Here is a 22,213-nt window from a genome sequence, read left to right as displayed (position 1 = left end):
CGTTTAAGTGTGCATTTGTGTATCTGGATGTCTGTAATAACATAAATGCATAAGTGTCAGGGTGTATTAAATCCATGTATCGAGTTGAGGATGCACATATGTAATTACCCTTACTGCATAGTAGGCTGTATAGCTAACGTTTAGTTAATCCACACCCCTTAAGTGTCATCATCATTCTTCTGCACTCTTGTCACATCATCAACAACATGTCTACTTCTTTGATACATCACACTAACATTTCCCTACAACTATCTTATTTATGGTTGTTGTTGTGTATTTCGGCTTTTCCCGGTTAGGGGTAGCCACAGCGGAACTCTGGTCCGCTAATGATTGGCAGTAGATTTTTACGTGTCGAGTTGCCAGCCCTGATGCACAACCTTCAACGAAGGTATGCCCATTCACGCATGTCTCCACACAGAAGACGCGCTAGCTGAGAATCGAAAAGGACAACGTCTTACTGTGAGGTGACAACGCTACTGCAGCACCACCATCTTATTTATGGTACTCTTTAAAAACTAAAGTAAAAGTTTACACATTGATTGCAAAACATTGACACTGACACCACCCCCAAAATAGTCCACCTAGAACAGTCCTGTAAACCAGATTGTGCAATTATTTTAATAAAATAAGGAAAATATAAGATTGAAATGCAGATCACAGTTCTCATTCACTGCAATGTAAAAATGAGTAGGCTTGCAAAATATGCATACAAATTCTATATTCAACCCCCCAAACAGCACCTATATCAACTACCTAAAAATGAAATATGTACATATTTAGAAAAAAATAGAAGTAAAACAGATTACTAATTAGCTATCTAACCAGCTAAATAAATAAAATTAAAAGCAAGCCACGATTAATCAATCAGAAAACATTACTAGCAAACTAGACTCAGTTCTGTCTAAACTAACTAAAATTAACTAAAGACATAACTAAGTTTTAAAATGAGCTAATCCTAACATGAGCTTCACTATAATATAAATTACATCAAAATGACATGGCACTATTGAAAAAAAAGCTATAAATTTACATCAGAAGTCTAGTGAAATTCTTCTCATAATTCACTCCATTTATAAAATCCTGTGGAAACTAGGTAAAGCAGGTACAGTGATGCAGTGAGTAGCATTGTTGCCTCACAACATAAGATTCACCTGTTTGATTCTTTGCTGGGGTGTCCTATGTGATAAGCCTGCAAATCTTCTGTGTATCCATCTGGATTTATTGCAGGGTGCTCCAGTTTCCTCCCCTTCCCAAGGACCTTCAGTATATTGATTAGAATATTGGTTTATTGATGCAGTATACTTATCTACCAAACTGCGTATAAATATGCTTCCCTCTGCATTTCCCAGTGGTTCTTCTCATTATGACATACACTTGCAGATCGCAAGCCACCATACTGTTATCACTGCTGAAGTGTACCTGTGTGTAGACAGAAACAGCATGCAGCACAAATAATATGGTTTGTAATAGGCTGTAGAGATATCCTTACATGCTCAGACACTAGACAGACAAAAGTAATCTTTTGTTGACTGCTGTGTAGTGTGAAAGGAATCACACCTCAAGGCCAAAAGCAGTCAGTTTACCTGGGTACACATCATATGTATTGGTGTCATTTTGCTGTGCATTTTCAGTTATGGCAAGGTATATCTTTCTCCATGTATGTGATCATTTTCTATAACTCATCGGAGCTTAAGCTGTAGCACTGTGAATGTATGGGCACATAGTGTATTCCCCTACCTTTTATTCTTTCACTCATGTGTGTTCACCTTCTACATGCCTACATGCAGTACTCATTTTCCACTCAATGCAACATGGAAGACAATTTTTTTATCTCCACTTTGCAAAGATGCATATGGTTACTTGTGTCTCAGTGAGTTAAACTGCTTAAGCAGTGTATCTTGTCATATTGTGCGGTGGACACTTTGCACTTGGTGACCATTAGGGATGGCATGCATGCAGTGTGTAAATGAGTGTGCATATGTACTCTACTGTATATCAGTGTTCTGTTCAGAATGAGCTTCAATGCCTTGCACCCACTACCTACAGTGGTAGGGTCTGGTATTGCTCCAGTCATGTAATGGATAAAGCAGGTTATCAAAAAATGAGTATCTAGAACTATGTAAAGCCCCATTCAATAGATACACAGGCTGTAACTTAGTTTAACAAAAACTGGATATATGAAAATATGAGGGGTGGATATGTATGATACATGAAATGTTTTGTCATGTATGATTATGGAATGAGTTTCACGGCAAGTGACAAAGCCAAAAGATATGAACCAAGTTCTAGATTCTAGTAGTACAAGATAATGTATGTATCACATACCAGACCACTATATATACTACACTTGTATATAGCTTATACACATCATTGCCACATGTATGTCCACCATATGCACACAATCAATTCCTTAAACAATCAGAAATGCTATTCTAAAACCCAGTCTCAGACCCATTTTACCTAAAGCAATAAAATTACACACATTGCATTTAATAAAACACCAAAAGCCCCAAAACAATTATCTATCCAAGAGATTCCAAATCTAACACTACTTTAACAAAAGATTAGTTAGACTCCTTAAAACACAGCTAAACTACACAACTAACATATATGAATATAAACCTCTTTATACTACTGAAGTACTACCGACAACTTAACTGTAGGTCTATATCACAGGACTTGATGGTGCTCCAATCACTTCCTGGTTGTGGTATCTTAGTGGAAACATTTTCAGCTGTATTGTCCGATTTGTTGAAAGCTGCTCATTACTGACCCAATATATTGTGCTTGTCCATGTACACATTATCACAAAACACAAAAATGGGTAAATTAATATGTTGTGGTCTAGATCACGTGCCACAGAAAATATCTTAACTTGCACTAAAAGATAAGAAAGTGTAATATGTTAACTAGCATCATGGCCACTCATACTAAATCCTCTTTACTAATGTTACAGTACAAGATATTTCAGGTATTATATTCCAGATCTCGACATGCTCCATAAAAGTACCAAAAAACACACACACACACGACTATAGGGGGGCGTGGCCAAGATGTCAGAGAGATAACAGCACTTTTTTGATGCTCTACTTAACAGAAATTTCTCTGACAGGAAATGTTCTTAATATTATTTTAAAAACATCTAAGTTTTCTTTCACTTATATATTTAGATACAGTGGATTATTGTTTTCTACAAATATTTCAATTTTGGTGAATAGAAAGTGAATTACATCCTGTCAGAAGTACAGCAGCTGAATATAACAGACTCTCTCAGCCATGAGTCATTCAAAAGCCTCTCTCCAGGAAACTTCCATGAAGAAAGAATTACAGAAATAATATCCAGTATTCAAGATCTTTCCATGAAAATGGACAATTTAGAAAAAATCATGGAAAACATGAAGAAAGAAAATAGAAAGCAGATTGAAGAATTCAAGGAGATAATTACAAGACACACAGACCAGATAACAGAAATTGAAGAATCTCTTAATGAAATAGACGGAAGACAGCATGAAAATGATAGCCAGATTGACTTCTTACTAAAGCAAAACACCGCACTTTCAGATAAAGTGGAGGACCTGGAATCAAGGTCATGAAGAAATAATATTAGAATATACGGCATACCTGAAAAAATGGAAGGAAATAACACAATACAGTTCTTGAATGACTGGTTGCCTAAGACACTAAACCTACCTGAATATCTCTCTTTTTTTTTGGATAGAGAGAGCTCACAGGTCATTGTCAAATATGTCTGTGTCAAAAATCCAAATGCTTCAAGATCCATTATTGTAAAATTTTTATCATCTCAAGACAAGGACTTAATCCTGTGAACAGCGTGGGCAGGTAATCCTATACAAATTAATGGTCGAAACATAAGATTTGACAATGACTATACCTCTACTATAATAACTAAAAGAAAAGCCTGCATTCCTCTCATTAAAAATCTGAAGAAAGCTGAAATTAAAGCACAAATCATTTTTCTTGCCAGAATTAAAATACATCTATCTGAAGAAATAAAAATATTTAATAATCTTGATGACGCCTCTGAATATGTGAAAAAGAATAAGATTTTGGAAAACACTGAAGATATGGACATCTCATTACCTAGTTTAAAAAGGCAGGCAACAAATGGAAAAATTTTATTGATTGATAAAACAAGCAAGAAGCTTAAGGGTAAATAATACAAATGAAGCTCTTCCACAATCCCTTCAAATCCCAAAAGTTTTGTGCTACAAATCACCTACATCGGGGAAAAACATACATGTTAAGGTAAAAAATCATTTAATATTTATTAAGTATGCTTATTTATTTATTTATTTTTAAATTTATTTGCTGTTTAAAAGCCTTTAATACAAATACGCTAGAATGTTAAACATAGATGTTAAAATTCTAAATCTTCCCTTGACAGAGTGTATTATTAGTTGACAACTACATAGGGGCAATGTAGCAATACCATAGAAATATTGGTTAAAACAAGAACCCCCTTAATACCGGATACTGTATGTGTATTAGATTATGATGATATAGATCGCTCTGATAAGTGAAATGAAGGCTCCCCATCTCAGTGCAATTAAATGAAAGTGTAGCCCCTTTTTGCATCAGCGGGCTTTCTCTCCTGTTAAATGTCATGTTATGCTTGGGTCCTTTTAGAGCTAACGGATATAACTTAATGTGACTTGTACTAAATAGTTTAAAAGGTATTGGAAATTGTTCTTTATCATAATAAGAGAAGATCGTTTTCTTTCTAAGAATCCATCATGACATGTAAAAATGCATTCTCATACACTTGAGAGGTTTGTGTCTTTACTAAATGTGGTTTGTGGGTCCCTCTGCTGACGGAGAGGGAAAAGGAGATGTATTTTCTGATGAAAGCTGGTGGAGTGTGTGTTGCAGGGACAGGAGGGTTTGTATGCTTGATATCAGATACATTGGCCAATAAAATTGATAGTTACAGAAAATTTTATATTTATATAAAATGGGGCAAAGTTGTTTTTTTTTTTGTACTTCATACACATGCTTTTTGAGTAACATATTCTGTTTTTCTTTTCTCTCACAAAATGCACATCACGAGTGTCTCGTGAACAGTTATCATAGCTTGCTGCAGATTCCCTAGTGCGAGCTTTTAACTGCCAAAATTCAAATGTTAAAGGAGACGGAAGGGAAAAAAAAGGAAAAAGAAGGCTGTTGCCTCGTGACTTCTTGGTCAGATCTTCTTTGTAATACAAGAGACTTATGCATGTACTCTCTTGAAGTCTCTTTTGTCATATGAACTTTGGTTACATATTCACGTTACCAGAAATCTTCACATGAAAAAAAAGAAAAAAGAAAACGGAACAACTGAATGCTTTATCACATACCAAGAGCGACAAAGAAAAATATACAAAAAACATAGACATATATAAAGGTCCTTTTTACTAAACCAATGTTGATGCCTATGTTGTTCCCTTTATAATAAGTTCTCTGATGACGTGCTTTACAAAGTAGTTTACACTTGATCATTAGTTGGCAGCTGTAGCTAACAGATACAGTGAAAACATAGACTAGGTCATCTGATCCTTTTTGGTTAGCAGAGCAGAAAGTGGCATATGCAATGGTTATAAAGTCACTAAAATACATTATCTATTGGGGTTAATGTGTTCTTATTATTTTTAAAGTAGATTTTGGGGCAGCTATGTATTTTCTGTGCTTTCATCTTGATATCTTCGTCCCCAATCTTATTGATTATATGAGTTGTTGGTTGATGGCAATACTGCTGGATTGGGGAAGCCAAAGCTGCAGACAGACCATTACAATAAATAAAAATTCTGTTATAAAAGGGTGAAATAATATATTGGGGCAGGAAACATTTCGGTTCCAAAGAAAAGGAGACAGTTCTGCTTAGAGAATGATCTTAGTTGTTACTGAAGTGATGCTTTTGCCTCACTAGTCAGTGATAGTAGTAGAAGACTGTTAAGGGGGCAGTGCAAAGTGGGGATGGCTACTCTTGGCTTATAGTTATTACTTTCATCAGGACATGAGGACAGTTGTTATTTCCAAAGGTGGCCTTTACTTTTTAACTGCTTTTCTAATTAATAGTTTACATCATGTTGGATTTATAGTGAATGGTGAAATTGTGATCTACTTAATCCACCTCCAGCTACATAAGTGCATACTACAATCTGGCATTTTCACTAATATTCATAAAATATTGAATGTTTTACTGTCTGTAGACTACATTTTCTAGCAAAAGATATATTGCATGTTAACCACTGCCACTCTAACTGAAAAAATGTTGGTAAAATGTGTTAATGTATTTTGTTAAAAAGGACAACTTAAGGGAACACATTATTACTATAACATCTAAAACTGAAGTGTCCTTGAAGGTTAAAAGCTGTGACTTCATTATATGATATTTTTATCAAAATCAAGCTACACTACATAGTTTCTTTAGACTCACATCTTTGGAAAGAAAAGCTAATGTTTTTGATGATTACACAGATCTATATACCTGCATAGATATTTGTGCAACTTAAATATTAACTTCTCATGTAAAAAATTCTCATTAGTACATCTTTATTTTAAATATCTTTAATACCTTAAGAAATTATTTAAGGTTAATTAGATATGTTTTTTTTTTTTTTTGTTTTGTTTTTTTTAGGGGAAGGAAAAACTGGTGATTTTATATCTTATATAAAAGGAAAATAAGCCTATAGGCTATATATTAATATGTTGATTCTATAGTAAATATTAACACTGTTGTGATTTCACAGACAAGTTCATACAGGAATGTTTTGTTACATGATAAATGTTCTTATTTTTATACATAAACTTCTTTACTGAATTCCTAGATAAGTAGGTTTTGATCTAATGTAGTATACTAGATTAAGATCTGTATTAGTATAGAATAGACATAAATGAATATGATATACTATGTCATGATACAAGTTTAAATACACTGTTCTTAAAAATTTTGAAAATTACATTATTCATGGTAATTGATGTTTTTCCACAATATCTCCTACATAGTAATACCTATTCATCCTGGAGAATTAATAGGTTGTAGTTTGTTGATTCAATAAAATATTAGGTAGTAGCATTAGAGAACGATAGTCTTGAGCACTAAGGATGATAGAGGGTGGTATTGATGACTTCTTCATCAATCCAGGAACTAGATGTTCCATGGTTAGCTTTGTATATAGTTATATTTTCATCTTCTCTGAACATTACTTGTTAATTAAGTCCAGAATAGTATTTATCCATCAAAAGCTTAAAGTAATCAATGTCTGGGTTTAAATGTCTGTCTCTGAATGCAAATGGTCTTAATAACCCTACTAAAAGAGGAAGGTTACTCAAATACCTAGCATCTAATAAAGCTGACATTATATTTTTGCAAGAAATGCACATTATTCAGAAAGATCTAGAAAAAATGGCTTTTAAAGGTTATAGTATTCTAGCTGAATCTCATTTCCAAACAAAGAGAAGAGGAACCATGATTTTGTGGAAAAATACATTACCAATACCTAAAATAATTAACAGTTTCTCTGATAAAAATGGTATGTAGTGTCTAGTAGTATTGGAATTGAATAAGAAATATTTTACTTTAGCAAATATGTACTGGCTACCTGGTATTGGTGCTAAATCTGCAAACAAATATTTGGAAATAATAACAGCAAATTCTAAAGGAGATATCATTTTGGCAGGTGATTTTAATTGTATTCTATCATCTAAAGATACCACTAATGTCAGCAATATTAAGATACCTGCATCAGCCAAAAATTGATAGATTTTGTCTCATTATATAACCTAAAAGACATATACATGATCAAAGAGCAGAGGTCTCTTAATTTTACTCACTTTTCTTATAGATATGGTACACAGACAACTATTGATAAAGTGTTTATATCTGACAGCCTATTGTCTAAGACTCAAGATGTAGTGATTACATCATGCCCTCTGTCAGACTACAATGCCATACTATTTAAAATTAAAATTAAACCAAATGATCTTATTCATTGGCAGAGACTACCAGCCTATATTATTAAGATAAAAGGATTCAAAGAATGGTTTATAAAGGAAGTAAACTATTATATTGAACTTAATAATAATAATAACACAAATAAAGTGTTTATTTGGGACTCTTTAAAATCTTATCTATATGGGAAAATAAAAACCTGGTATTTACATAAAAGGAAAGAATGGGACAAAGAATTATTAAATCTACAATTGAAAATTGACACTTTAAAAAAGAACTTACACCCCAAAGAATTGGGCTTGAATCTGGAATTAAAACAACTAAATCTCGAATATTTAGAAATTCTTAGTCATAAAGTAGCAATTAATTTAGAGAGGTTAAAATTACAATCTTATTCATTTAATCCAAAACATATGCATAGATTAGCAGCCAAAACAAAAAGTTTTCACAAGAGTAAACACATAATTGAAATAGTAGATACATCTAAACACAATTCAAAACCTTCTTCAGATCTAAAAGATATTTTAGAGATTTTTCGTTCATATCATGAAACAATGAATAAAGCAAACTTAAACTTTACTAATAATAGTTCAAAAATAGAATTTCTAAAAAACAATATAAATAATAAACTTTCTAAAGAACAAAATAATAGATTACTTAAATCAATATCATTAATTGAAGTTAAAGAAAGAATACAAAATCTTAAAAATAATAAAGCCCCTGGTCTTGATGGCATAATAGGTGAATTATATAAAATTTTCCCTGATTCCGCTTTGAAGATATTAATGAAAACACTTGAGGAAGTTCGAATAAGTGACAAACTTTGTCCTTCTTGGAAATATTTGCTAATTTCTCCCATTCTAAAGCAAGATAAGGACTCCAAATTTGTTTCATCATATCGTCCTATTTCCCTATTAAATATAGATTATAAAATATTTATGTCTATTTTAGCAAACAGATTAAATCAAATGATGCTGACTTTAATAAACAACGATCAAACAGGTTTTATACTGAACAGAAAAGTTCAGGATAATACTATTAGACTTTTAACTTTAATAGATTTTGCAAATAATAAAAAAAAAGAATTATCACTCATCAGTCTAGATCTAGATAAAGCATTTGATTCTATTAACTGGACATACTTATTTATGGTATTAAAATAATATAATTTCTCCTCAGAAATCTTAAACTTGTTAAAAAAATTATATGAAAGTTCTATAGCGTATATTAAAATCGGCACTTTTTTATATGGCCCACTTCAAATTCTAAAAGGCACTAGACAAGGTTGCCCTTTATCCCCACTACTATTTGCATTAGCAATAGAACCATTTGCTAATTTTATAAGAAACAATATAAACATAAAAAGTTTTGATGTTAATGAGAACTATTCTTCTAAAATTTTACTCTTTGCAGATGATATCTTATTAACTATTGGAAATATTGATTCATCTATTGATCACATTATCAGATCATTAAAACTCTTTGAGGAAATCTCAAACCTTAGATTTAACCAAAACAAAACAGAAACTATTCTCATCAATAAAAAAATGAATAACACTCTATCTAATTACAATAACTTTAACTGGACCAATGATAAATTGAAATATCTAGGGGTTCATATTCTGTCTAAATGGAAGGACACTATAAATATAAATTATAAAATTTTATTAAATAAAATCACAGAATACATTAATAGATGGAAGAAAATGTTCTTTACTATAGAAGAAAGATTATCTCTGATAAACATGATTCTATTACCAAACATTCTTTTTTATCTTCAAACATTATTGGCTCCTCCTTCTAGAAAACAACTTAAACTCATAAACACTATATTAATTAAATTTCTATGGTATCCTCAAAAACCAAGGATTAAATATGATTGGCACTATAAAAACTGGATTGAAGGAGGGATTGCTTTTCCAAATTTTGAACTTTATGCTGATGCCATTATTCTTAATATAACAAGTCTATGGTTAAGTCCAAAATACCATTCAAATTGGAAAAATTTACACAAAACAATACTATTAAGTAATTTTGACAAGTTTTTCAAAAACGTATATTGTTCTGAAAATATTAAGCTATTTATAGTTATTAAAGAATTCTTCTTCAACAATGAGCAGGAAAAATCACATCTTATTCCTATAATTAAATATATCTTGCAAAATTTTAAAAAAGTAATGAATAAGAACCTTTTGAACAACAATTTGTCCATTCTAATGTTTCCAATAATCTTAACCAAGGGATGCTTTGATTCCTTTAACATGATGAAAATAAAAACTATGGAAGAAAATGGGTTATTATTCTGGCATCAGTTTTTAGGAACTAATAATATTCATGATACTACCTACCTTTTAGCCAGGTATAATATCTACCAAAATAACTGGTTAAATATTCAAATCTTCAGAGAATTTATTTTAACGGAATTTAAAAGACATCATTTTCCTGCTATAACAGACCTCCCCAAAAATTATCCATCCTCTTTGACTTCACCAATATAGGCTATAATAATGGTATCTCATTGTCAAGATTTTACAACATTCTTAGATCAGATCTAATAATATTAGTCGACAATTTATGGAAATATATCAACAATTTCAACAACTCCCAAATACATATAAATGATAAAACTTTAATTCTCAGATCTGTTTACCATACCTCTTCTTCCACATATTGGAAAATGTTTACATGGAAATTCATTCATAGAAGTTTTATTATACCACAAAAAGCCTCTAGAATAAGCAAGAAAGATTTTAATAGATGTTGGAGATGCGAGGAGCTAATAGATGCCGACTGGGCACATATGTTTTTAGAATGCAGAACAATAACCACATTTTGGATGGAGTTTAAAAATTTTATTAAAGCTTTGTGGTCAGACAGATGCAAGATCTCTGATTCTATGATACTTTTTAATGCACCAATGCCAAGGTATGTTCCACTGAATCAAATGAACCTCCTTTGGACTCTACTTGCTATAGCAAGAAAAACTATTACTAGAAATTGGAAATGTAAAAATAACCTCTCATTTAAGGAATTTATATCTTTTACTAAGATTATTTGTAGTAGGGAATTACAAATAGCTATGTTACATTCCTCAAACATGACTCATAAACAAATTGCCTGGATAAATCTTAAAAAACTATTAGACAAAATGTAATGTTATTGAAGATTTGGTATCTATTTTGGACTTTGTATATAGTTTTTGTAAAAATTTGATATTACGTTGTTTTTTCTTGTTAAAAATTGTAATTATACTCTTGAAAATCAATAAAAAAATATGAGAAAAAAAAAAAAAAAACACACACACACCCATATGCGCATATACACACGCACACGCGTGCACGTAGACAAATGCGCACACACATACACAGACATACCCACACACACACACGCACGCACGCACACACACGCACACACACACACAAATACATATGCATACGCTGACTTACATTCACCCTACTGTTTTCCTTCTTTACCAGTTGTGATGCCCTTTTTCTTCCAGTGTTCTTCTATTTTACATACTTCTCTTTACGCAAACAAGGACACCTCAGACTTATTCTAAAATTCACTTGCAACATCCATATTCTAATGCAGAAAATATAATACTGTATAAGCTTCCTCCCTATATTCATGAAAAATAAATACTTCCAAACTAAGCTGCCTAAAATCCTGCTAGACAGCGCAAACAATTATATATAAATTCCTGTCCTGGTTTACGTTTAAAATATACATAAACCTGTCAATTTTTTTGTTCAAAAATTCTGGACAAAGTCAAAAATAAAAGGGTGACAAAGGCCCAAATCAGGGTAAATGTTTAACTATTACTCTAATTCACTTAAAAAGGTTAACATCACAACAGGATTTGCATCAACATGTTTTGTGAACAATAAGATGTACAAAACTGTAATGTCTGGCATCACTGACTGACAATAATCCTTAGCGATTTACCAGAAAATCAACAAGAACATGAGCGATGCTTAGCAAAATCAGGGAACTGTGAGTTACGTTACTAACTTAAAGCATTATATAGATAAATGAGAAGTGACAATCATTTCCCACAAGGCGCAAAGATTCATCTTGCAGTTTTAACTTATACCTGATAAACTTTTCGAAGACTGCAGCACACTCTGTTGGTTCCTGAAGGCTTAGCACAGTTTGGTTATTCAGAAGCTGCTCAAACACAGGACTTTGAAGAGTCAGTACCAGATAATGAGAAGAAAATACTTTCACCTCATGGGAGTTTACATTATGTACTTTAACTGTGACATCACTAGAATTGCCATTCTGTAAGAGCTCCTGCAGTCGATGTATCAACATGGACGAATGGTTAATGGTTGTGACTGTGCTGTCTGATCCAATACTTTTGACGGCTGCAGAAAAGAAAAATATTTATTTAATATTGTACATGCTTGAAAATAGAGAAAATGATTTACCTTAAATGATTTTGCATGCCTATAAAATAAGTAAAAAACTGATTCAATAACAGTTGCTTATGCATTTCACTTGTTTCCACTATTATCCAAGCATCAACAAATAGCTGAATCAGTATTTGTTTTACATTAGTGGCATGTCATAAAAGTTTTTTTTATTTTCCATGTAAATAGGAATTCTTGACTTTGTGGTCTCATTGGATGATTAAATATTACAAATACAGAGCATTTAATAATACCTTCAAACTTTTTGTACAAAATAATGCTTGTTATTTAAAAAAAATGGCTACTGAGCAGCCAGTGAGGCTCAGAATACGTACAAGTGTGAGCTTTACCAAGTGAGGTGAACTAAAGATTACAAAAATGCATGCCTAAATGAAGTTTGTTGAGGCAGATTTATTTATACAAATTCACCTGCTGGTGTGTGGCTAGGCAGGGAGGTACAGTGTTAAATTTGTAATAATGGTTTAGAGAATGTTTGGAGAAAATGAGGAAAGGCAGTGCAAGAAAGGCATATGTGACAGGTGGGAGAGGATGCTATTTAAGGCTGAGGAGCTAAAGGGTTGGTATCTTTGATGTGGGAGTTTTGGAATACACAATTATACATCCATTTTACCCATCCCCAAATGAATGGTTAGGAGGTTAGATAAATGTTTTTTTGGAGATGGAAGATAAGCAGGGCAGTCGTGGGGGAGTTTGTGGCAGGCATGTAGGTTACATTTTGCTATATTAGGCAGGTTGTTTTTTGGTATTAAGTTATAGGTAGACTTTAATGGGAACAAGGGGCAGAACATTTTGATACTGCAGCAGTTTCTGTAGCAGTACTAAATGATAGTTAGGAAGTTTTGTCTTTTTTTTTTTTTTTTTGTTAAGGCTTTTAAAAGTTTGCAGGCTTGTCTAGATATCGTGAGTACAGGGCGACTGCAAGTCAGAGACATGTTTATTGTTTTGTTTTCTGTTGTTGTGTGGCCACTCTATTACAACTACAGGTCAATTGGTACTGGTCTTCTTTATGCTTTGTCTGCTGCAAGTCAGCCTAGGTTAGTATCCTTGGTCTGATTGCCGGCAGCTGTGTTTACGGATTGTAGAGGTGGTGCATTTAGGTTGAGGGACAATGTCCAGGAAAGTTGGTTTACATTGCTTGGCAACCGTTACTGAGAGTTAATGGACAAGAAGGTTTAGTATGGGTCAGCTAGCAGCTAAAAGCTGCACTATAAATGTTGTTGGCCCCCTCTGTTTTGATGGCACATCATTCAGGGTTGAGGTGCTAAGTACTGACATACATTTGAGTTCAGACTTCACAGCTGGAAGAGGAGCAGGTGATCAATAGGTTTAATTAATTCATTGACATTTAGATGGATTGTATGGGGTATATGTGGTTTTGACACTGCGATTCCAGTACCAGGATGGAGAGGGTTGGTCTATTTGGTATGGGGTATTATCTGTCTATCTATAAAAAAGAGTGGGGTTGCAACTTGTGTTTGCTGGGGAGTCAGGAAGGTACATGAAGCATCAAAGCAGGCCTGGTAATGGGTACTTTGGAGTGGTCTATGCCTGATTATGTCAGGCCATGCTGAGCTTGTTAAAGGAAACCAGGTATGAATTGTTTAGTACATTATGCTACTTCACTCTCAAAGCTCACTAAACAGAAGCCTACTATGCATACATCGTTCAAGACATTATGGTTGCTAGGTTTTTTCAGGAATCATGGGTACAGCTTCTTTGGGACTAGGTTACATTTCCAGAACAATAAGAAGTATGTAAGGCAATGTTTTTCTAACTGCCAAAAAAAAAATCTGGACCCGGTGTTTTTTTCTGCTTTGCTGGTTGTGATTGGCTTTGTTACTATGGGCAGATTACATGTTTTTTTCAGAGTTTGTTCTGTTATGCATGCAAATATGTGGTTGCTACCAATCACAATGGACTGCAGTCATTAAATGACAACATACAGTTGAGTTTGGTCTGCATGTCCTACAGTATGCAAAAATGATACTTGTTCTTCTGGTGTGTTGCTGAATTTTAGGGGCAAGAGTAAAGGCTGGTTTGGCTTTGGTGGGGTTTTCTTCTGCTGGCTGTGCTGTTGGTTGCTGTGCACCTGTCCTGAGCTTGCAGGCCACTGGTGCTCACAAGATGGTTGCTTTCTCATACATGTGTAATTTGGCATATCTATAATTTTAAGAAGGGGGATAATGGCATACATGGAGTTTCTCACTTCATTGACTTCACAATATACATGCTAATGTGTTACAGGCTATGATATGATCTTCTAAGTGCTAAGAGCTACTTTTAAAAATGATGGAAGAGTGAGCGCTCAGATAAACATGGGCAAGTGGCATGAACAGGCTGGTGCAATTTATTTATTTTTGTGCTACTGAAGTGTCAGTTTGCTTTCGTGTTAGTCATCTTTTAAGTGTGTATGCTGACTCATAACATTTGAAGATCTTGACTGATGAGGGTTACAAGGTGTAGGCCTGTGGTGGTAGAGTATTTAAAAAAGTGTGAAGGAAGCATAAATTTATGTATGTATAATTTCTATGGTTTGGGGAGGTATATATTAAGATCGTTGTTTGGCATCTGGTTTTTATGTAGTATACTTATCAAGTTTGTTATCTGTTGTAGGATGGTGAATGACTTCCCAGCATAGGCTTTGCTTCAGGAGGTCACAGCTGCTGATCAATCAGACCCTGTTTGATTGGATCTACAGCCTGAGGTGGAACAGAGTTGCAGAACTTCTGTGAAAAGGAATGCATGTGGTTAATTTGGAACACATGAATGGTCCATGAGAGAGGATACACATGCATTTCCACAGGAGTTAGCACAGCTTCCAGCAGCCTCACAGATGCCAGCAGGTAACCAGGGTGTTTTGGGGGTTGGGCATTTAGAGAGGGTCATATCTTGATGTTTATATCCAGTTGTCAGGGTTTTTTTTACAAGATTTGAGTGCAGTTGATAGGGCAGGATTGCAGGATTTGTTAAGTTCAAGATTAGGGCATCAGCAGGCTGATCATAAGCTGATAGGTGATATGTTTTTGGGCAGTGTTTATCCTATGGTGGATAAGGTTCATCCATTGTTTGATCAGGTCGTACTGCTAGAGGCTTTAGGTCTGGAGGTCGCACCTTCCCGGGAGTTGCCACTGGAAGCCATGTGGATGTAATCCTTAATACGAGCAGAGGCCGGTTTGTTTGTGACACTATACTCCATTAACAGTAGAATATATGGATGCATTTGAGTTGATTGATGCAGACAGTGCACAGCATTTAGCAGAGACAGAAGTGCAGAGGGCTAAGGGTTTAGCCATGGCAGTGGCAGCATTAGGGAAGAAGAAGAAATTACATAGGTACTGGGCCAAAACTTGGAATAATTAGGTCCTAGGTTTTGTTTATTTTATGGCACTGATATTGAAGAACCAGAACTTTAGGAAACTGGAGGCAGTGGATAAAACCCATAAATGGGAGTCAAGGCACGATGATAAATGGCTTGGCACAAGGTTGTCCAATGGGTGGTCTGTAGGTCACAATCTAGACTGCCATTGCTTTTTCTGTGGACTGCCAAAGACACAGTCGAAAAAAGAAACATATATTTTCTTTGCAGTTAACTGGTCATGTCACATTCATGACCAGTTAACCGTGCTTTTCATTCTTATGTCTGCATAAACATAGTGCAGGAGTCAGGACAGTTCCCACTTGGTGGTGGTTGCAACTGGCATTGGAAATCATTGGTGGTTTTCTTGTTTTTTGTTTTTTTTTTCTTTTGCGGAGTCTGCAGCAGTTGAGGTAAGTTTTTTTTGCTTGTATGAGTATAACGTGTGCTTGGATATAGTTGGAAGTGTGAATGTTGAGTGAACTGTGTTGTGTATGTGTGTGGGGGAGGGGTTTGGAAATAAAATTTGTATTATTAACTTGACACATTGACTGAATAAGAATGTGAATTAATATACATTTTCTGAAGTAAATAAGAGAAACATTTAATTCTGATGCTTATGCATACATGGACATACTACTGAAGGGGTTGTTGGGGAAATGTTTCATTTCATTGCTTCTACATACATGGACAAATTACTGAATGTGTCTTTTGGGGAGAAATTTTCATTTATTTTGTTGTCTCTGCATACATGGACAGACTACTGAATGGGTCATTAGAGGAAATGTTTCCTTCAGGTGTCAGTGAATTGCTTGTGCATATATGGACAAACTACTGAAGGGATCGATTGGGAAATGGTGTCATTTACTGCTTGTGCATACATAGTTAAACTACTGAAGGGATCAATGTGGAAACTGGTCATATCTTTTTATGGGGATGGTTAAAATAAGTTTGTCAAAGTGCTGCTATTTTTATTTTGTTTCATTCTATATGAGGTATATCAGTCAATAAAGTTGGCTTTAATTGTTGGATGTAGAGAATGTTGGCAGATAAGTGACTGACACTGTTATTTGCTTAAAAAGACCATTTATTATTCTGGCTTTGCAGAAGTACTGTGCATATTTTTTTTAACTTTCTCCAACAGTCAGGCATCAGCATTGCTCTCAGTAAGTAGCTGACTGTGGTGCAATGGTCTGGGCAGGATGTGTGTGATAGCAACTGGTCATTGGCAGAGTGTAGCACTGGGCAGTGTTGCCATATAACATCACTTGGTTCTCCTGTTTAGTTCTTGGCTGTTCATTCATTCTACATGCACTCCTTTTCTCTTTCTGGATTTTATCCATGTGCTTTGATTTCTTCTCCCAGACACTTAGCAGTGTCATTCTAGTCTAAAACCAAAGTGGCACACAGATGATAACTGCCTTATTAAGGGGTAGGAAGGCAGGCACCATTCCCAGAAAGACTGAATATATTTTCTTTCTCGTGATATTTTGTTCAGACCATCATCAAGTCATGTGTTAGTAGAAAAAAAAAACAGTGGAGTCTTGGCCAATTTCTGCTAGTCTGTACATAAATATCTTTTCAGGTCACCAAAGTACCACCACGACTTGAAATAAAAATTAAAAATTGTAGTTCCTTTATTAGATAAAGTAGTAAGCGCTTTCGGGTTTTCACCAAACCCTTCTTCAGACATATAGCTAATGACAATTTTCAGAGTGTATTTAAATGAAAAAAGGCACCAAAAAGGCTTCACAACCACTTTTAAAATCTCAGTAAATACCATTGTTGCCCACTAGATGATATCAAAGACAAACTTTTCAATGGAAATTCACTGAGAAACCTCAGAAAGCTTCAGAACCACTTTTGAAATCTCAGTAAATACCATTGTTGTCCACTAGATAGTACCAAAGACAAACTTTTCAATGGAAATTCACTGTAAATGTTAAATAATTCAAGGTCTACTTTGTTTCTAAAATGTATATAAAAATACATAAAAAAAGAATATATTCTGAAATAATTATCTACTGTGATATCCATTCACTCCCAAAACTGTTCAAATGCAAACTTGCTATTAATTACATATCTAGAAACTCATCAAATAATATATATGAATATAACTATACTAAAGAAAAATACTCATACATAAATGTTATGCCCAATTAATAAATTCTGTTAATAAACTCTCTAACCTATATAAATACAATATACATGACTCAATTTGATTGATAATCATAAGAGCCATCAGTAGAATAAAAAATATTTTTATATCTATATATATATATATATATATATATATATATATATATATATATATCTATATATAAAAATTCTAAACATCTAAAAAACATTTAAAAGCATTGTCATTAAGCTTGCATTCATAAACATAAATAATCAGATCATATATGCATGTGCATGAATGCACAAAGTGTATATGAATAAACACATATATATCAAAACATATAAAAGTACAATTTAATATAAACATATAACAATAAATTTGCTGATTACTTTAAAAAGTACATAAATAAACTACAATCTATCTATATATGATGTATCAATGGTCTATCTTTGAGGAATGGCCTAATCGAAATTCTCTCATTTATACCACCCCCTCTATCGGACTGCATTGTTATTATCCATTTTGTTTCAGAAGCAGTATTAGCTATGGGAAATACCAAGTTAAATAATACACAAGTCAGGCTGAATATACAATACTCAAATAATAACAAGAGTATATGCAATATTATTAATAGAAATTGGAGTACACTAACAATGATGAAAGTCGATCTATAGTTGGTTCTAAACCTAAGTGTGGATATCGTAATAATAAGTCTCTAAGACGACTAATTTGTTATGAACAAGGAAAGGTCAACAGAATAGTGTCAAAAAGAGAGGGGATATACCCCTGTAGGACTTGTAATCAATGCTCGTGCATACAAGTTTGCAATGTATTTATACATCCCGATAGTAATAGAACATATACCTTTACACTCTATGCTGATTGTACGTCTAGAGATCTTATATACTTAGCTAAATGTATGAAATGTACTATTAATAGAACCTTGAGAGAGAGAGTGAGGCAACATGTTTACGCTATAAACCGTGAGGATGAAGCTAATGCATTAGCGAAACATGTTTTAAATCATGGTTTGAATCGTAAGTTTAATTTCATGGTTGTTGAGTTGATTGAGAGAAACAAGAGATTAGGTAATATAAATAACTATACAGAAAAACAAGAAACAAAATGGATAATAAGAATGCAGTCCGATAGAGGGAGTGGTATAAATGGTAGAATTTCGATTAGGCCAAGATAGACCATTGATACATCATATATAGATAGATTGTAGTTTATTTATGTACTTTTTTAAATAATCAGCAAATTTATTGTTATATGTTTATATTAAATTGTACTTTTATATGTTTTGATATATATGTGTTTATTCATATACACTTTGTGCATACATGCACATGCATATATGATCTGATTATTTATGTTTATGAATGCAAGCTTAATGACAATGCTTTTAAATGTTTTTTAGATGTTTAGAATTTTTCTATATATACATATACATATATATGTATATAAATATTTTTTATTCTACTTGTGGCTCTTATGATTATCAATCGAATTGAGTCATGTATATTGTATTTATATAGGTTAGAGAGTTTATTCACTGGGCATAACATTTATGTATGAGTATTTTTCTTTAGTATAGTTATATTCATATATTTTATTTGATGAGTTTCTAGATATGTAATTAATAGCAAGTTTGCATTTGAACAGTTTTGGGAGTGAACGGGTATCACAGTAGATAATTGTTTCAGAATGTATTCTTTTTATGTATTTTTATATACATTTTAGAAACAAAGTAGACCTTGAATGAATTTCCATTGAAAAGTTTGTCTTTGATACCATCTAGTGGACAACAATGGTATTTACTGAGATTTTAAAAGTGGTTCTGAAGCCTTTTTGGCACCTTTTTTCATTTAAATACACTCTGAAAATTGTCATTAGCTATATGTCTGAAGAAAGGTTTGGTTAAAACCCGAAAGTGCTTACTAATCTATCTAATAAAGGAACTACAATTTTTAACTTTTATTCCGAGTCGTGGTGGTACTTTGCTGACCTGAAAAGGAATTTGGCTTTTGTGCATTTACACAGTGAAGTGCCTTTACCCTGAAGCTACTTGTGGATTTATTTTGCTGTACATAAATATATCAAAGTATCATAGCAAATTCTATGAAACAACATAATCTTCTACAAAGATTATCTTTGATGTTTACGTGCTTTTGTCAGCACTTGTACAAAATGAAGCACATGAAAAGCAAATAGACATTTGTCATCACAGATGCACATCTGGCAGATATACTTTGCATCGACACTTCAACAGCTGGTGCAGACATAGACTACTTGTGCAAAAACAAGCAGTGTCAGACATCCTGTTATCTGTGGTCTTGCATGTCACATATCTCAACAATGACTGATTTTTGACATTTGTTGCACTAATTTTGGTAAAAATTTCACCCGGATTTGCACAGTTTTAACATTTTTAAAACTAATATTTACATTTGCACCATAACATTTGTGCTGTTGTAACAAGGATACTATTTGTAAATGTCTCAAGGTGTAAGGCTGTTTCTTGCCTGACAAGAATACAAAAGTGATTCTGAAATGAGCAGTGTCTGTTTTTTTTCCATGACTGAGGTGCACCACTGGCTGTGGAGTGTTTAAAGAGCAGATACATCTTCAATATGGTAATGTGGCCCCCTGTTCCTTTCCAGGTATGGTAAATAGCCTCCGAATTAAAAAGATGGGACAACCCTGGCTTAGCACCAGGGTCGATAAAATAGGTGGGTCAGATACACAGTCTAGGTAGTTGGGCTTTTAATGTTGGTAAAGATATGTTATTTTGCACACAGTCATTCAGTTTGTGGAGGTGCTCATGGCGCTTTGAGTTGTTGGAGTAACAGTAGTGCACAAGAAGTGGTGCAGTCAGACATTACTAAGCCCTTGTTGTTGGATGCGAGCACTGGCAGAGGAAGGGAAGACGTTCGAGGAGTCATTGGTCAAGGGCCCTTTCAGGAGCAGTCAGGAAAAGCAGGTTACATCTTCTGCCCCATCATGTAGTACCTGAAGAATGCATTTCAGGAGCTTGTTCAGATTTTAGCATAAAGCCACATGTTGAAGGTAGCCGAAACATTCCCAGTAATTTGAAGTCTGTTTCTAATAGACAGGATGTAGCTACTGTTTTGTTGTTGAAAGAAGTTAAAGTGGGAAGAGTTAGGTCCTTTTGATGTGCTTCCATTTTAGAAATTTCACATATCTTCATTGGTTTTGGTACCAAAGGGAAAAGAGTGGGAATTTTAATGAATTAATTTGTCATTTTCTGAGTGTGGATCTGTCAATGATCACCTTGATAGGGATGATGCACAGGTCCAGTATGCCTCATTGGGTGATGCATTCAGTATTATCAAGGGTTTACAGGCTCCATGATTAGTTATATTACATACAGAGGCGTTTTTAATTTGTTAACCATTAGAGAGGCTGAATGGCAATGGCTAAGGAATGTTTTAATAAGAAATTTTATTTTGATAAAGCAATGCCTATGGAGTACACCATAATAGCCTATGCTAGTGCAGTGTTGCAGTGTATTTGGCAGAAACAGTCCCCTGGACATTGAATGGTGTATTATTTAGATTTTTTTATCGACTGGGATAGATAAACAGGAGGATAGTGAAGCTAAACACTCTTTTATCGATCTGTGTACAGAGTTTGTAGTGCCATTAATGGATGATAAAGTTGAAGGTCCATGTAAAAAGTTAAAGTTTTGGGGTTTTGAAATTGCTGCAATACACTAGTTATTTTGTTTACCTTTGTAGAAAGTCACCAAGTTGAGAGAGAAACTTAGTGTGTTTGCTAGTAAGAGTCAAAGAGGTCATGGAACTGTTGGGTCTATTGAATTTTTCTTGCAGGGCAGCTGGACAAGTAGAACATTCAATAGAGGAGTAGCCAATTTGTTGAGATAGGTGTGCTGTAAGCATCACTGGGTGAAGGTGATGAGTTTGAATAAACAAAATGTTGATGTCTGGCTCCGGTTTATGAAGGATTTCAACAGGATATTTTTTTGGCAGGATGATTGGGTTTCATCCCAGAGGTTATGTCTGTTGATGGATGCAGCTGGTAGTGTAATATGGTGGCAATCTTCAAGGAGAAATGGTTTTACAGTTGAGTGGCCTGGGAAATGGACTTTGGCATGGAAGAAAAAACAGGCATGTCTGGAATTGATGCTGATTTGAGTAGCAGTAGTAGTCTGGCAGGAGGAGCTGAGGAACAAAAAAATAAGTTTTCATTGAATAATGAGGCAGTGGTACAACTATTGGTGAAGAAGCTGGCTAGACTGGTTTTAATGCAGTTGTTGTTGCTGAAGTTAGTTTTGCTGAGTTTAAAGATTCCTGGCACATGACTATCTGAAAATG

General features: G+C 34.0%; 1 protein-coding gene across 1 annotated transcript in view; it reads right to left on the bottom strand.

The window, feature by feature from the left end:
* BTBD17 (BTB domain containing 17) overlaps positions 1-22,213 on the bottom strand; it is a 74,191-nt gene that overhangs the window by 26,634 nt on the left and 25,344 nt on the right. The window contains exon 2 of the mRNA XM_044085134.1: positions 12,042-12,315. Coding sequence (XP_043941069.1) covers positions 12,042-12,315 — 274 coding nt within the window. The remainder of the gene's footprint in view (positions 1-12,041; positions 12,316-22,213) is intronic.

This window comes from Protopterus annectens, chromosome 10.part0 (genome assembly GCF_019279795.1).
Source record: "Protopterus annectens isolate FY-2018-M chromosome 10.part0, PAN1.0, whole genome shotgun sequence".
NCBI lineage: Eukaryota > Metazoa > Chordata > Ceratodontiformes > Protopteridae > Protopterus > Protopterus annectens.
Note: the sequence above shows the minus strand (reverse complement) of the source record. Positions and strands in the feature narration are given on the sequence as shown.